The sequence below is a fragment of the Rousettus aegyptiacus genome, unplaced genomic scaffold, assembly GCF_014176215.1.
Source record: "Rousettus aegyptiacus isolate mRouAeg1 unplaced genomic scaffold, mRouAeg1.p scaffold_m13_p_8, whole genome shotgun sequence".
In the NCBI taxonomy this organism is placed as follows: domain Eukaryota; kingdom Metazoa; phylum Chordata; class Mammalia; order Chiroptera; family Pteropodidae; genus Rousettus; species Rousettus aegyptiacus.
In genome coordinates, this window is record NW_023416311.1 from 94,981,748 (window position 1) to 94,999,239 (window position 17,492).

General features: G+C 35.7%; 1 protein-coding gene and 1 long non-coding RNA gene across 3 annotated transcripts in view; one reads left to right on the plus strand and one right to left on the minus strand.

The window, feature by feature from the left end:
* CDH6 (cadherin 6) overlaps positions 1-17,492 on the minus strand; it is a 118,016-nt gene that overhangs the window by 44,825 nt on the left and 55,699 nt on the right. For both annotated transcript variants that reach the window (XM_016138298.2, XM_036225335.1), the window contains exon 2: positions 6,471-6,828. In XM_016138298.2, coding sequence (XP_015993784.2) covers positions 6,471-6,698 — 228 coding nt within the window. In that variant the 5' untranslated portion in view covers positions 6,699-6,828. The remainder of the gene's footprint in view (positions 1-6,470; positions 6,829-17,492) is intronic.
* LOC118606427 lies at positions 5,021-9,138 on the plus strand. Its single transcript, XR_004952381.1, has 2 exons — positions 5,021-5,735; positions 5,858-9,138. It is a non-coding gene; the product is annotated as an uncharacterized LOC118606427 (long non-coding RNA).

Below are 17,492 nucleotides of genomic sequence, written 5' to 3' on the forward strand. Positions count from 1 at the left end.
GTCCTTGATGGCTTTCTATATTTTACTCCCTGTGTCCCTGGGAGCCACAAGTTGCCTTTAGATTTGCGACCAAAGTTAGACATTCTAACCGTTCTCTCCCCATGAGCAACAATAAGACACAGAAAGAATTGCTGTTACACGGAGCATTTTCTTAGCATCAAATAGCAAATTGAAGCTTTTGTTAGTAAGGGAGGAAAATTAGTTGGCCGACAGTGGAAATGAAACGAGGAGTACTACCAATATTGGCAGTTGAGAAGTTACTCCTTGAAACATTTTTAAAAAGTACATTCAACTACCGAATGAATGCACATTCTCTTAAATACACTAACCAGTTTTAATATAAAAATGTTAAATGGCTGAGCATTAAATTTAAACGATAAAGAAGAAAGATGTGCCCAAGGCACTTGTCCTGACTCAAGTAAAAAAGATTATTGCAGGTCATTGAACCAGAACAGAAGTTTAGAGTTTATCAGGGGAAATAAAAAGAAAAGACATTTTTTCATCATAATGACCAAAAAGGCCACTAACTGCACATCTAATTTTAAAATAATCACAGGTAACTATTTTGAATATCACTGGTATGTTCTGGAAATGAAAATCAGGAAAAAGTAAAAGGAATGCACAAAATATTCATGCAAACATATTTGTGTAGCTCTTTAAAAGTAGTCTTTTAAAAAAAATTCTTTTTCTCTCTACTCTTAGTTTTCACGCAGCGGGTTGTCAGTAGGTATTTGTAGTATGGTGCTGAATGCAGTCATTGAATGCCAAGGCATGCTCTGTGTCTGTTTTTTCATTAGTGCCTCACAATGGCTCTGCGAAGTAGTGGCTGTATGGAGTGTGGCATATAACTGAGCAGTTATGAAGCCAGACAGAGGCAGACAGCTAATTTCTAGCGATGTGAGACTTTGGGCTAAACTACCTCACTGCTCCAAGCCTTAGTTTACTCATCTGTAAAAGAGGAATGTAAATAACATCTGGGCATTAAGGTCACTGTGAAGGTCCAACGAGATAATACACCTGAAGCACTTAGCAGAGTGTCTGGAACAAAAGAATGCTCAGTAAATGTTAGCTATGATGATGTTTTAATCTGATGCTGCTGCTCGAAGTGATAGTGGTTAAATGAGTCTCTGAATCACCTATCAAATTAGCATCTGGAGGTTTCTATTCTCAAGTATGTTCTTTTCAGAAAGAAAAATAATAGAAATATAAGAAAGCAATATTTTAATGACAGAATCTTTTAAATGGTCTTTCATAATGTGTAAAATATTGCTTCATGTTTACTGAATTTGGATCCTGTAATTATAGGAACAAATAAAGGTATATATGGCTGACAACTTTTATTTTTATGGGCCATTAAAATATTACTGTCTAATTATACTAACAGTGGCTTCGTTGAATTGTGTAGACATTAATTTTAAAGACTCAAGAGAAAGGCATACTAGGAAGACCTATACATTATAGTTTCATGATATTTAAAAAAGCACAGCATAACAATTTTTGGGAAAGCTCCCCAGAAGAAAACTATGACCAATTTCCAAAAAGCTAGCATCAGAAAATATCTGTGAAAATATACAGTTTATCAAATTCAATAAAAACAGGTCTCCTGGGATGCTCCTAAAAATAGAAGCATCTCGAATGCTTCTAATGGAGATGAGTGTTATGTACACATTATGTGGAAGGGGAAGACATTATGAAGGATAAAGTGGGAGACACAAGGAAATAAAGCATTGCTGTGGGCTGTTTGCTGATAATTTGTGAATCTTTTGATTAGAATTACGCATAGTTCTGAGATTTTAAATACATTCATCTCTCTATTAATGAATGCTCATGTCTTCAAAATCTAATTTATATCTACCTATGTTCTTCTTTCTTATTGAACTTACACTATACACCAATCATCATCAAAGAATTGCTATATTATGTCAAGTCAGCAGGAGGGGCATGGTGTTTTCTGAAACTGTGAAATTATGATGCTTTCTTCTTATTTTTCTATTAATCTTACATAAGCCAAAGATAACACAAGTGGATTTTGTATAAAACTATATACTCTTTCCTTTAACCCTTGATGAGAAAATACGCACCTCTTTCTGTTTTCTGTGCCGGCATTAGTGACAATTTCAATATCCTGATTTCTATTTAAAATTCTCTGAACCTCCTGCTTTCTCTCCTTTGGCTTCTGTATACAATTAATTGGCAAGTACAGGTGATTCTCCCTCTGCAGTGTGAGCTAACGCCTGCTCTTCCTTTAAGGAGTTTTTCCAACATCATCACCTCTTTCGGGAAGCTCTGCTGAACCCCAAGCCCAGCTGTCTCCCTCTTTTAAATTTCTATAATACTTTGTGGATGCCCACTTTAGCACTGAGCTAGCCACATTTTATTATTATTACTGTCAATAATAATCTCCTAGAACAGTGGTTCTCAAATTTTGCCACATATTGGAATCATTAAGTACTTAATTAAAAACTATCTAAATCAGAATCTGGAGGAGGTGAGACCCAGGCAAAGCATTTTAAAAACAACATTTCTCTAATTGTAATCTGAGGGTCTTGCTGAAACACAGTTTCTCAGGTGGGGTGAAAGATTCTGCATATTTAAATAACTCCCAGGTGATACAGAAGCGGCTTATGTTAACTTAGCTAAAAGTTGCCCCCAAATGGTCATATATTTTAGAAAAAAATCATATTCCTTATCTGTCTCTGCATCTATATCTTAAACTCACAAACCCTTACCTAAGATAGGACCATTTTTTCCTACCTTATTACCCCTACCTGCCATGATCATTTTAGGTGAGTAGAGGGGCTAAGTTTTTCTCATAGATCAGAGTTTGGGTTGTCAGTGTTTTGGCTATAATTGCCCTTATCCACTTCTATCCAAAATAAGTGCATACCTCCTTAACCCTGCAGAGTCCATGTTTCTGTGTTAATCTTATTGGCCACAGGACACAGTGAAATGCTGAGGAGTATTAAGACAAGAAGAGGAGGAAGGTCTTACAGCCTACGTTTGTGCTTCGAGTTTTAAATATAATCTTGTCTCTTTACCTGGTGGTCATCCAGCCTCCAGACTGTCATCTGCTGCTTCTTGGATGCTCATGCAAGCCTATTTTTTTTTTCCTCCTCAGACATCTGATAGCCCTTTGCTTCCATACCTGTTCTGACATTTTCTTCACTGTCCTCTTGACTTAACCCAAGATAATCAAAACCAATGAACACAAATACAAATATAAAGAGATGTTTATAATGTAAAAACGTCTTTCTTCTACTTTAAGAGCTATTTGCTCAACTGCATTACTTTTCCTCAGTTAACGATTCTATCTATTATATGTACAAATCAATCCTTTCGGTTTCAGGCATCAAGAATGGGCTGTAAGTAATCATTATTTAGTAGGGCTAACAGCATAATTTAAGATTCTATTAGCCTTTGTATGCCTTTATATGGCAATCTAACTATCTGACGGTTCCCAGAGAGTGCAATGAAGCACCTTGGGGTGCCCAATTCATTTGGGCACCAGGAAATATTTTAAAACTTCCAGAGAAGTAATGCAACCATTTGAGGTCGTCAGACACCTTGTGTAATGGTAGTTCACAGTTTCAACAGTAGGTGGTGCTATATTCCTTTTCTCGATGTCGTGTATTTATGAGGCTGGGTTTCCCCCAGCACTTACGATGGAAAGCAAGTACAGTGCAAAAATCAATGTGGAAAAGGAATCCAGGCGGCTGAGTCCAAACTATGAAGTTGCACAGTGCCCATTAGGCACACACCTTCCATTGGGAAATAACTGTGGTTATTTAAGAATGAAATAAAAATTTATTTTTTTTGTGTTAATTGATATGGATTTTTGTCAAATGGTTATTTATATTTTAGAACACAAACACTAATTAAGTTGTTTGGACCTATTTCTTTTGGCCTAAGGGCACTGTGAAAAATACTGAAACATTAATGACACTGTGACCCAAGAAAATGTTGGAACCTCTGCAATAGCCTGATCTTGAAAAAAAAAATTTTTTTTTAAATAGTTTCCTGACCTTGTAGATGTAGATAATCTCATCAGGTATCTGTTTTAATCCAAGTCTATTAAAAGTGGACCAACTTGATGCCACATGAGGAACCCAAACTTTTTAAAAATTAATTATTTTTTTGTTTATTTATAATTGTAGTAAAAAACCCTTTATAACCTAATCCTTTTGTCTGTTGATACAACATAACTCCAAAGATGGGAAAATGCCCTATCGATTGTGCAACAATAGCTCTTACACACATCTGATGAAGCAGTGCTGGCAACTATGACAATTTCAATAATCACCCTTAACTTTTTTCCCCGTAACTTTTATGTGTTATGGAAGTAGGGGAGGGGAAGGTAGGGAGATTTTTCTTGCTGCCAATAAAATATCTAAAATCCAACTGATCAAATTGAAGCAGTGATTATGAAGGGATTTTGGCCACTCTCTACATTTTCCATCCACTGAGAGATCCATTAATTACCTCACTTTCCTTTTGCAATGATATAAAAATCAATATGCCATGTCAATGAATTACTGGTAGATTTAATAGAGTGTATACAATGGGTAGTTCACCAATAATGACAACTTCCTTATGCACCTACTATGTGCCAGCCACTAGTTCTCATCTCACTTAAATGACACTGCAATTCTATGAGGACGGCATCACTGCATGCTTTTTCCAGATGGAAAAACTAAAGCCTGGAAAGGTTAATAACCTGCCCTGAGCTACACAACTGGCACTTGGCAAAATAGTGATGCGGCCTTGGAGTCGCTTGAGTCTGCAGCTCATGACTATTCCACATGGTAAAATTACCTCTCACGATTATGCTCACAAAACTGAATTCCTATGTGGTTTTATCCATTGCCGCTTCCTGAAATATCTTGGCCTTTCTCTAAAAATACATGTTTGTTTGTTTTTTTAAATATGTATATAATGGTATTGTTATTTGAGAAGAAAAAGCAAAAAAGAGGGGTATCAATTATTTAGACGAAACACTTTTAAAAACTATGAGAGTGTTATTTGTATTAAAGAAAGTACTTTAAAGATTATGAGATTATTATTATTATTTCTTATAACCATTCCCCTATAAATGTAGTGGTATTCAATTTCACAAAAGAAATGGAGTGAAGTACAGGTAAGTGGACTGTCTTCAGTGGTCACATAGCATGTGAATTTCACAGCAAATACAAGACTAGACCCTTGAGGATCTGTGTTACTGTTCACCCCATTCACTCAATACTTCCTCTCCTCCCTTATTGCCCATTGACAATTCACTTGACTGGAACAATGCCTGGTTACCTCAGCCCAACGGCTTCCCTTCATTTATAGTAGTAAATACTTAAAGAGAATTTTGGCCACAGCTATTCACGGATATTTGATAACAAATTGAAGTGTGACTATGCAGCCCCTGGAATCTGCAAAATTTATATGATTTGCATGATATCCTAATATCAATGTTCAAAAATCATAGCTGTAACCATCAACAAAGACATTTTGTCATCTCTATTATGTTCTTTCCCAGTTTCATTACGTAAAGGATGTATGATGATGATTTTTCTTATCACTACCGTATTATGGAAAAAAAACCTATAAAGTGCAAACCTGTATCCGTTTTTAAAAACATCTTTGTGGTATGCAGATATTCTGCAACAAGGCTGTAGCTGATGATGAAATGCCAGTGAAACTCACAGTGACAGGATAACCATGCTGATTCCCTGACTCAGCGCCAGTAATCGGTAAGGGCTATCAGAAGTGATGCCTCCTCATTCTACTTTCTGGAGTCAATAAAATGGTCAGATGATATTTGGAAATTGCACCTCTCCATAACCATTTTTCTCTTTTGCGAATCTTGCCACAGTTAAATCACAGGCTTTCGAAATGCCCGGCTCTTGCCAATTATCTGAGACAAGACAAAACAGCATCAGCAGCATCAGCAGCACTAACAACAAACACATCTATGGCAGTGGTGAGTTTTGAGGACAAAGGGCTCCATTTGGTCAGAGAATGGATGGCACTGTAGGTAGCAGAGTTAAGAAATACTTAATCTGCACCTGGCCAAAGGACTAAAGCTAAAAATGTTTGCTCTCCGAATGAGAAAAAGGAAACTTCCTTTCCTTACAGCTTGCTCGCTCTATTCCTATTTTTAATACTTCCTACTTTATAGAATATGCTGGACCATATTTTTCAAACTAAAGTAAAAATTAAAGGATTTCTGATAATCCTGTGTGGATGGCTGTGAGTGTTTTATTTTCCACGGGAGCATTTCTCTTTCTTTGTTGCAGTGCTAACATTTCTCAGCTTCTTGCTACAGTCTTCTTCCCGAAACTACTCAAGTGGAAAAAAAATCTTACCAGATAAGCAACAATTCTTACTGTATTGGGGAATAGTTCACATCCTCCCCGTCTATTTATTTGAAGTAACTTCTTCAGGCTTTTAAAACCAGAATGCCAAAACGCCCAGTGGAATCCTACCTTGCCCACATACTGATAATCAGATCCAGTATATTCCTCCAGGAGAAAGAACTGATTCCACATCCAGCTCCTTTTCGAACGATTCAGCTCATTCTTGCTGTTCCCAGAGAGCTCCGAGGCCCTTTTCTTTGCTGGGAAAACACTAGTCCTCTGAGATAATGAAGTTGAGAAAGTTGAGTAGGGCTGACCAACCCAAAAGAGTAGCAAGAAGTACCGGTAAGTTCTCATTCTGATGACTCAGTCTGGTCCCTGGGCAGTGGGTACTTCTCTTCTCCCAGTGCTTTTTTTCACTGCACCGTATCCAGCTTCATTCCTCCTTTCTTTCTTAAATGCTCTTTGCTTGGCTCTCAGAGGATATCTGGAAAGAATAATAACATATCAAGCATTTTTAGAGATGCTTAAAATTCAGTGTTCGCGTAAATAAGCTCTGGCAAAAGGGGACAGAAATTTGAATACCAAAACAACAAAAATAAGTTGGCTATCAATTTTGAAATGAGGAGAACGGTCTTTCAGAAATACTAAACGGTAGTCATGTGCTGAGTAGGAAGCTGCTGTTTTCCTTTCTCCTTTTTCTATCACTTAAAAAATCCTATTTTAAGTAATAGCATTGTTGTAGGTCAACATGCCAGAGTGGATTATTTCACTACTCTTTTACCTCTGGGTACGTGGGCTGAGATCTGGTTAGAAGAAATGGGTTCGTGTTTCTGATTCTATTTCCATATTTATCCTGATGAATGAGTCTAAGGCAAAGAATATCACAGACCATTGCAATTCATTTGAGTGGATATGGTGAAATTTCATGAGAATGTATTGAGAACCTGTGTAGGCGTAAGTCAATGCCAAGCCCATTCTGCAGACTCAGACTCGTGGCTTTAGAGGTATGCTGATGGGATGGTCTGGGTTAAATAAGGCTGAAAAGACTATACAGCCTCTCTTCAGAGTGCATATTCGCATACTGAAGTTTCTGAAGTGAAATTTCATAACAATGGTGACAACCCTATCTTTAATCTAGTATTTCCCAAACTTGACCAGAAAACATTTTTTTCCTCCTATGACCTAATGACACCACAGGATGGGTTAATGAAGTAGTATAGAATTTGAATTTAATAAGATATGAGAATTAAATGAATAATTCTGTTCAAATATCTTTAGAAAATCCTAGGCTTTATGTCAAAATTTTACTTCTATCATAAGCAACCAGCCATATGTAAGTTTCTATGTAATTTTCACAGGTGCATCAAACATATCTTAATATCACAGTGCAGGATTTCAGAACGTCAGCTATTATACTTGTAGGTTATAATTTTCCATGACGAATATTATTTTTCAAGAATACAACCTAGCATTTAAAAAATCCTTTGGTCAGACTGCTTGGCAAAGATGTCACAAATTGGTTTACTATTTTGTGTAATTAAAGTAATACATGCCTATATCTCCATTCTAAACCTTATCACAGTTCTTGAAAAAAATCTAACAATTTATTCCTTCATCATGCTATCTGATACAGGAAAAATATATATTTAAAAAAAATAATACTAGCAAAAAAGGAAGTGCTTTGTAATGTAGGATATAATATAATAAAACTGGTATATTCACTCTGAATAAATGCAGAAAAGAAACATGTTTTGGGTAATCCGATCAGTGATTTTTTCTCTCTACAGAAAAGATTTGTTTGCTTTTCTCCTATTATTCTACCAGGTAAGTGTTTATGTGACCACTTTTCTCCCCACCCCGCAGCAATGAGTAACTGCCACCTAACACATGGCTTGGTGAAAGCTTTCTTTGGAATATAAGTAAAATATTTCATAGTATTTAGCATTTTAAAATCCTTATTCCATTATTATGCATCTTCTTGACATCAGGCTGGGGTAGATGAAGATTCCGCAGGTGAGTAAATTAGTACTGTGACAATTAGTCATGCTGGAGAAATGCAAGGCAGCAGTATACTTGTCATTATGTGGCCTCGGTATAGTGTGGAATGACTGATGATCAATTAGGTAATGATGATCTTCTCTTATGGATGGTACATGCCGGGGACTGAGAGAGCATATGGAGAGAAGCCCTCTAAAGACATCTATTCATTTTCAGTAGTAGAGATTACACTGAGGTCGATTCAGTGGAAATAACATTTTTCTTAATTTCCCACATTCTCCATTATTTGCATAGACAAATCCTGAAGGTGAAGAATTAGTCGTCTGCCGTGGCACTCAGAGTGTGCCCTGCGCTGCTGGCAGGAAAGAGGGATGCTCAGAAAGGAGGTGTCAGCTGTTTGAAAGGCAGACTCCTAAAGGCCGTTTTAAAGAAAAATCAATCCCTGTGGGTGTTGTGTGCAAACTCTACAAGCTGTTGCCACTCGAATATTAAATATTAGTTCTTTTTAATATCACAGATACCAAAATGTCAAGTATTTCTTTCCTTCTTTCTTTTTTTGCTTAGTTGGCAATGAGCTTTTAAAGTGGTACAAATTTAAGAAGTATTTTTGAAGTATGCTAGAACATCTAGTTTTGCTATACCCCAGCTCTTTTTGTATCATTTAGGCAGGGTGTGTCCATGCTAAAAACTCAGTTTGCAAAATTACTAAAATTACTATGATCCACTCATATTTGGCATTAGCTTTCTAGAGGGATAGATTTAGCCATGAAATTCTGTAGTAAAAAAAAAAAAAAAACAACTCCAACAAACCAAACTGTTGAACATATAACTTAGCAATTCTTATTTAATACTTCTTAATAACCAGGACTGCATAGTGGTTAACATTATCAATGCTGGAGCCAGACCGCCTGGGTTTAAATCTGGCTCTGCCTATTAGTTTGTGTGATCTTGGGAAAATTGCTTAATCTCACTGTTACCTTAGTTTCTTCTTCTGTAAATGGGGATAATTATAGTAACTACTTCATAGGGTTTTGTAAGGATTAAATAAGTCATTATATTCAAAGCACTTAGAACAGCACCTGGCACTTAGTGAGGTATTACTAAGTATTAGCTGTTGTTATTATCACTATTGTTATTTTTCCTATTTTTTACCTTGCATGTATAGAATGCATTTATATGCACATTGTAAAAGTCTGCAACAGATAGCATAGATCCCTCTTAGGTTTAAATAGTTTTTTATTTTTCAGAAAGCATTTTCAAGAAAGTCAAATTCTTTAAAAATCAAAGAATGGGAGTATTTTATTTTATTTTATTATTTTTTACAGCAAAAACACATTTATTGAGTGCATGTTATATGCCAGGCATTTCTTTTATATATCCTGCATGTATTAATTTATTATTTTTAATATTTATTTCTTTACTTATTTTAACATTTTATTTTGTTATTTTTCCTCCTTTTCCCTCCCTGGAAATACTTTAAAAATGATAATCAGTCCATTTGCTAATTCTTTTCCTTCGTGTGGACTTCAGTTTAGGATTTCACAGTGATAGTGAAAATATAGAAGGCAGAAGCCTTATGCCCACTGCCTGCATGAAAAAGACTATGGGCTAAAGGAAAGTTCATGGGAGGATGGTCTCATTTATAAAATCTATGAGTTTTTCTCCCTTTCCATTTTGCTTTATAGAGAAGTAGCTTCACCATTGTAATTTTGTCCTTGTAAAATGGTACTGGACAAACATGTCTTCCTTTAATTAACAGGCTGACATTATCCTAATGTTATATCAGATAAGAATTTGTTAGATATATATGATATATATATAAAACTTGTTAGATATATATATTATATATATATTATATATAATTATATATATTGTTTAGATTTTACTTAACCTAAAAACATGAAATGCAAAACAAAATACCATACCCTACACATCACCTTAGATGGAAGAAACTCAGGATGATTAAAGTACCAAATGGCTGTAATTTTAAGCAAAGAAAGACAACTTTGAGAAATGTGAGAGAGCTGCTGACTTCTGAGCAGTCAAAATACAGAACCATGTGGCAAGTAGTAATCAGATGGCCGAGTTCATTTTGAAGATGTCAGGAAGTAAACCAAAAGGACAAAGACTTAAGGGCTTATATAGACACTGAATTTTAAAATAGGAGGCATGGTTTTTCAATCAGGAAAGAACCAGATTAGGTAGTGGGAGAGGAGAGAATGCAAAACAAAGTAGATATTGTATAATTTTGCCCCCATCACCTCTTGACATTAAGAGCAAATCAGAATAATTAAAAACTCTATAACATTAAAACTCAAACTGCCTAATGACAGGTTAGCAATGGTTTAAAAGATTTGTTAATGGACCAGGTCTCTATTTTTTATTTTCTTTTTGCTGGTATTTTTTTCTTTTTAATTTTCTATTTCTTATAGGCTATTGTTTGTATACTCTAAAATTTGATATATAAACATGGTCAATCCAGAATAGTTTAAATATTTGCAGAAGCCTTTTTCTGTTAGTGATGTGTCAAAGGTAATTAGGATGTTTATCAATAGCAAGCAAGGCCCACACAGCATTGATAATTGCATACTTTGAAAATTCATTTGCCTGACAGCCAATATGCATATAGAGTTCAATCTTCACAAGAGTACATAGCCAAGTCCAACTTTTATTTAATGCATGCCATTTAGGAGGAGCCTGGGCCTCATTAATTCCGGTTCTACCAATTTAGAACATGTGATAAATAATGCAGAAATTTGGCTGAAGTTTTCCTTTGATTAGAAAACTCTTTTTTCCTAGATTATTGGAAATTAATAATTCAAAAATATTTCATAGGGATATATAGAATGAGAAGACAGACTACAATGTCTTCGAGTTCCTTAGAGTACTTTGGAATTACCTTTTATTTGCAAATAATTAGTATGCTAATTATAAAACTTCTCAGTTGATTGATTTGCTTCTCCAGTGGCTTACATTTGATAACAGTTGAATGACTCAATTGTATTATTTGGTTTTGAGATACTGATTCTATTATATTATCTACAGACAAACAAATAAGTAAATATTATATAGAATTAAAAGCAATATAATTTCTTAAAAGTTTTAGAATTCAGACTTAACATGCGTTTGTTTTGGTGTTCTGGATTAATTAATTCTAAGGAGTGCAGTTTTACTATAATGCCATCTAGGTTGACAAATGAAACCAATCACATTCATTCTTTGGTGTGCAGAACCTTAATGCTGGCATTGAAAGCACAGTAAGCATTCAGTAAAGCAACATTATTTATATATTTTAACAATTTACCATAGTAAGAGAATATTTTAAAATCTGTTATGAAATTATTTCTTCAAATAAATAATGTGCATATAAATACTGTAGCACAGTATTTTACATGATGCTGCTCACAGAAAGCGTTTCTGAAAATATCGTCTATGCATAAGTCATCCTAACCTATTGGCATAACTCATTAGCAATGCTTTTAGCATAGGTATCGTAAGTCCCTTATTAAGTTTTGGTATATTTTATCACATTATCTCACTAATGAAGTAGAAAACAGCTCACTATTTACAACTGTTACCATTTCTCCTGACCTTCTTGTATCCCAGCTCAGAGGCTGAACTCTCTCGAGTGGGGATGAGGATGGTATTTACTCCATTAAAACCTAGCAAATTAAAGAAACAGAACTGTGATATCCAGATGGCTTAAACAGAGTGAAGCCAAAGGGATATGTCTCCTACAAGCAAACCTTTAAAGATATATATGTTCTTTATTCTGAGAGAAGAATTTTATAACCAATTAAGTTTGTTCAAAATCAATTTTTCCAACTACCTAAGAAACTTTGTTTTGAGTAGGTTGCTACCTGCTGCAAATAAAAATGAGTCTGTAGAACATGGCTGATCTTCTGTAAGTGGTGACATAAGGATAGAACCAATTTAAAATTTTTGGTAGGGATTTCACATGAAGTCTTCATTTCTAAACCTCCATTTCATTTTTCTGTAAATGTCAAAGTCACTGTTGAGTAAAATTGGTTCCGTTTCGTGTGTGTAATGAACTCCACTGAAATGTGTCAAACGGCTTTGGCATCTCTCATCACATCACATTTCTCTGGTGCCAATGAATCATTATGGCAACAGCCATCAAATGATGCCTGATTTTTTTTTTTATAAATGTTTATATTTGTGGATAATTTGTAAATCTGTTTGCAAACTGATGTATTTCCAAATGAAACTATTCCACAGTAGTACCCTCATTCTCAAATCATATTCCACACATTGCATTAATGAAGGTAAAGTCAAATGTGTTACAGCACATAAAATGGTGTTTTATATATAGTTGGGCTCAAGGAATATTTGTTGATTTGAAATACTCACTTGGGATTAAAAAAAAAACCCAAAACTTGAATAAGAGGATGAAACACAAAGTTCCTTTTCCACATGAGGGGAAAAGTCCAAACTATTTATTGTGAGGGGAAGCATCAAATTATGGTTAAGAACAGACCTTGGCATGTCATGTGTCTGGGTTAGAAGCTTAGCCCTGCCCTACACTGGCTGGGCAAGTAGGGGACCAATTTATGTCTCAGCTTCTTTATCTATAAAATGAGGTGGTATTAATAGTACTTGCTTCATAGGTTGACTATGAGGATAAAATGAATGAGTTCATGTGAGGTCTCAGCTATTAACATTAAGATGGTCAAAATTACCTAAACTGTCAAAGAACAGCTTAGCAGAGGACACACATTGGCAATGCCACGGGCCTCTTGAGCATTTCTTGTTTTGCCTTTAACAATTAAGAAACTGAAACCGGTAGCTAATCTTGAAAGATCAGTACATGCCCATTTCTGAATTAACTTTCAACCTCAGAAGTTGTGGCGGCATTTTTATTTCTGGCGTGGGGGGAGCAGCCTCCCGAAGCAGTGCGAGTACTTCCCCACTGATCCTTGTCACTGCCCACCCCACCTTGTGGTCAGTTGCCATTCAAGTGTTATTTGTCATCTCGCTTTACTGTCATTTTTTTTAACCTGCTTGCTTCATTCCTTTATCCATATTGTCTGGCTCCTGAGGGCTTTGGGCTTATGGACGCTGTCTTTTCCCAAAAGATTTACTCATGAGAACAAAGGAGAAGAGAAAGCATTTTATACCTTTATTTTGTTATTCATGGCATGAATTTTAAACATTTCTGTAGCAAACTATATGTCTAAGTTGCAGAAAAGTATGGAAGACTTGGTTTCATATTACTTTCTGCTTATAAGTTAGGCTCTCTGGCAGCTACTGGATACAAAGCCATTTAAGACAACAAGCTCTACAAGTCCGTAAGAGGTCGAAACCCACTTACACCTTAGTGTGAATGATTTTTGAGTTTATTCTTCCTTCAGTAGCTCAATGAAAGGATAGCCTGAGAGTATTGGCTGGGAGGCATGGTACAGCAAGGACGGGTACCTTAGTGGGTGTGAGGAGTTCAAAACTGATTTAAATTGATTAAATTGCTAAAGGAGTCACATGGTTGGGTTTACCCTTAAGTCATTGTGTGAACTGTAAATTCTACAGTTCAGATGATTTTTAAAGGCTCATACTTGTGTAAAGTGTTATTATGACTGGATATGTATTTATTTATAACATCTAAGCCTCTTACCAATTTCACGAAGCCTAATTCATAAATAATAATGTTAGTTAAATTTGCTGCATTCCATCCCTAAACTTACTACATGCTAGCACTGTGCTAACCACATCACAAACACGTTTTCATTTAATTCTCACAACAATCCTGTGAAAAAGACAATATTCTTAAATTTTTACAGATGAGAAACCAAAGCCTAGAGACATCGAGTAACTTGTCTGAGGTCACACAATGAGTCTAAAGGAGCCAGATACTAGCCCTGACATCAGACTTCCGAGTCCTCACTGTGAACTCACTCTGAGAAGTCACAGGCCAGGCTGCTGCCCACAATCAGTGCTCAATATAGCTGTAACCTTAGAACTGAGTCTTCATTACTTCTCTGAAAATATAACAACAATACAGGTCTCGGACAAGTAAAAATAGTTGTCACGAAGCGTATAAGCTAAATAAAAACAGCCAACAAATGTTTGCTCTGTGCCAGGAAATGGAATAAATGCTCTGTAAACATATAAATCTTAAACAATAATTCTTTGAGATAGAGACCATCATTCTTATTCTCCACTTTAGAGATGAGAAACACAGGCTTAGAGGGACTGGATTCTTTGCTCAAGGATGCACAGTTAGCGGTTGGCAGAACTTGGATAAAACCCAGCTTACTCTGGAGGCTCCTTTTTAACCCAGACATTCACCGTCTCATTTGTATTTTGCTCATGGAAACAGCATCTAGGTTTTATTTACTCTCGTTTCGGACAAAATTTGAACAAATTTATTATCAGGTTTCTAAATCCCCCAGCAAATTAGGGGGATGGGGTGAGGAGTGCCGGAGGCTGGAGTACCAACGCTAGTGGGGGCAGTGGCTGGAAGGAGAAGAGAGAGTGGCTACAGAAGGCAGGCAGGAGAATTAAAGTCAGTGGCTGGCCTAGGGGAGTGGCGACACTTATGTTCCTGTGCCAAGAACAGTGCCTGGACAGGGTGACACCAGATAAACATTTGTAAAATAAGTGAACGTATGGATGAATGCATGAGGAACTGAATGTAAGAATGATTAAACACGTGAATTAATGATGACATGACTAATGACTGTAAGAATGGACACATCAATACTTCACAGCACTGGAGGAAATCCAGCACATGAATATTTATAATGATGACCTTGACTCATTAAGAAGAGATCCAGTTCTTTCGAATGTTTGGCTTCGAGAAGGCATGGGAATGTAGAATAAATACAAGCTAAATGACTGTGAAAGTAGTTATAATGGTGTTTAGAAGAGCTGTGTTTGAGCTTTTACTTACTTTCTTTCGTTCCTATGTATCTCAGGCAAGCTGCTCCACCTCTCTGAGCTTTTGTTTCTCATGTGCGAAATTAGGACAGATGTGCTAATATCCAGGGCCAAAACAGCACTGCAGTTAGAACTATACTCGAGCCAGTTTGCCCATTTGCGCCCCAGCATAAATACTTATTAGTCTTGAGAAGCTGGCAAGTGACTTGATACCATGTGCTTCAATTTTCTTCAAATTTTGGGGTCTCAGTGGAGGCACCTGATAAGTAGCACTCCTCTTTCTCTTCCAAACTCCAAAGAAATTAAGAAATAAAACAAAGGAGTGTTAAATAGAAATCAAAATATCACCTTTATTACTTAAAAAAAAAAAAAAAGGCCAGGTTGGAAAGGTAGCTTATTTTGAGAGCCCAGTTGGCTTGCTAAGTAAACCCCAGCATTAGGCGGACTCCACAAGGAGTTGGAGTTACATTTTATTTTGCTTTTACTTTTACAAAAGCATAAGTGGTTGCTACCTCAGGATAGCAGGCTTCAATTCTACAGTTCAGAGTTAGAGGGAATGACTGTCTGCTCCTACCTCTGGCCAGCTCAGGTAGAGAACATGGAGAAAGTGACCAGGAGGAATCTGATTTAGTCCTCATTAATTAAAAAAGATCACAAGAGATATAAGTGATCCTGAGAGCCAGTAAATCACTTATTAATTACCAACAATTTTTGTATTTAAAACTTTGATTTTTGGAGTCATTTTTAGTATGACTAAAAGAAAAAAAGTATGAATAATTTAAAGATGGGAAGATTGGAGCTTCCCTTAAAATATTTTTTTATTTTAGGTTAATCAATGCATTACAGAAAAAGTGAATTTTTTTCCATATCTCTTCACCTTTCTCATCTCACACACACACACACACACACACACACACACACAAACACACACACAATACACATATGGAAATATGGCAAAAAGGGATGATCCAGATTTTTTAATGTGCGTTAGACATTTGCCTGTTAACGTTGAGAGCGACAATGGCTATTCTCACCCAAAAAGATAGCACTAGCTACAGAGATTAACTCTTTATACCAAGTTATGATGAGAAAAAAGAATCAAAGCCTCATTTGTTTTTTGGATAGCTTCATTCATTTCATGTGTTTTATGTAACCCTTAATTTGGGGAAGATTAATAACATAAATTAGATGCTTCTCATACTATCCTGGTGTAATAACTTAGAAGAAATTGAATAAATATTATATAACAACTTAAAGGAGTCCTGCAACATTTAAAGGTTTATTCCCTAAGATTAAAGTAGAAGGGGGCCGATGAAGGTGGAGACATCTTAACTAATTCAGGCTAATGTTAACTGACCATCAAATTAAACTTGTACTAGACAGGAATACAATGTGCTTGAATGGGTTGCTAGATGTTTTATCAATTTTGATTGCCTTCATTTAAAAACTTTAATTAGAACCTCTGTTTACTCGAGTCAAATTGTGCATAAAATATTATGCAAAACATTTTAAGAGGGAATTTTAATTATACCACTAAAGAAATGCCCTTGTTCAATGTTTACTAAACACTTTCCAGAACAAGTTAATTAATACATGTTTAAATAAGTGAAAGAGGAAGAAGAGAAACAAACAAAAAAACCCCACATTCATCTTTTGTCAGGTTTTACCGCCGTCATCAAAGAAGTTCAATTTCTAATTTAACTACTGCACTGTCACAGTGTACATGTGTAATTATAAACAATGGGGCACCAGGACACAATGAAGGCGGGCGGAAGGCTAATTCCCCCTGAAAGTAACTGTGCCTTGGTACTTCATGTTCCACAGTCATCAAATCAAGAGCTTTTCAGTTGTATTTATCCATTGTAGAAATTCTTTGGTAGAAATTCAGAATGTTCAGATGTTACTTTTTTAATTGGTCTGTAGTATGGCCTTTAAAGCTACAGGAAAATGCTTTTTAATAGAGGATAATGCATACAAAAAGAAAAATTTTGATGATAATTGAGTTTTCCATTCTAACTTTCATATATTATCAACTTTTTGACTTTATCTTTTTAGAATCCCCATTTTCCACATCTATCAATAGAGGCAATAATTACTTGTGTTAATAAAGATTGATATTGGAAAACAGTTGACAGTCTTCTAGAAAAACAAAATAAAGCCAGTCTTTTTGGCTTGTTATCTCAGTAGCTTTATGAAGAATCAGAAGAAAAAGTATCCAAAATAATTTTGAAATCTTTGGAGACAGAAAATACACAT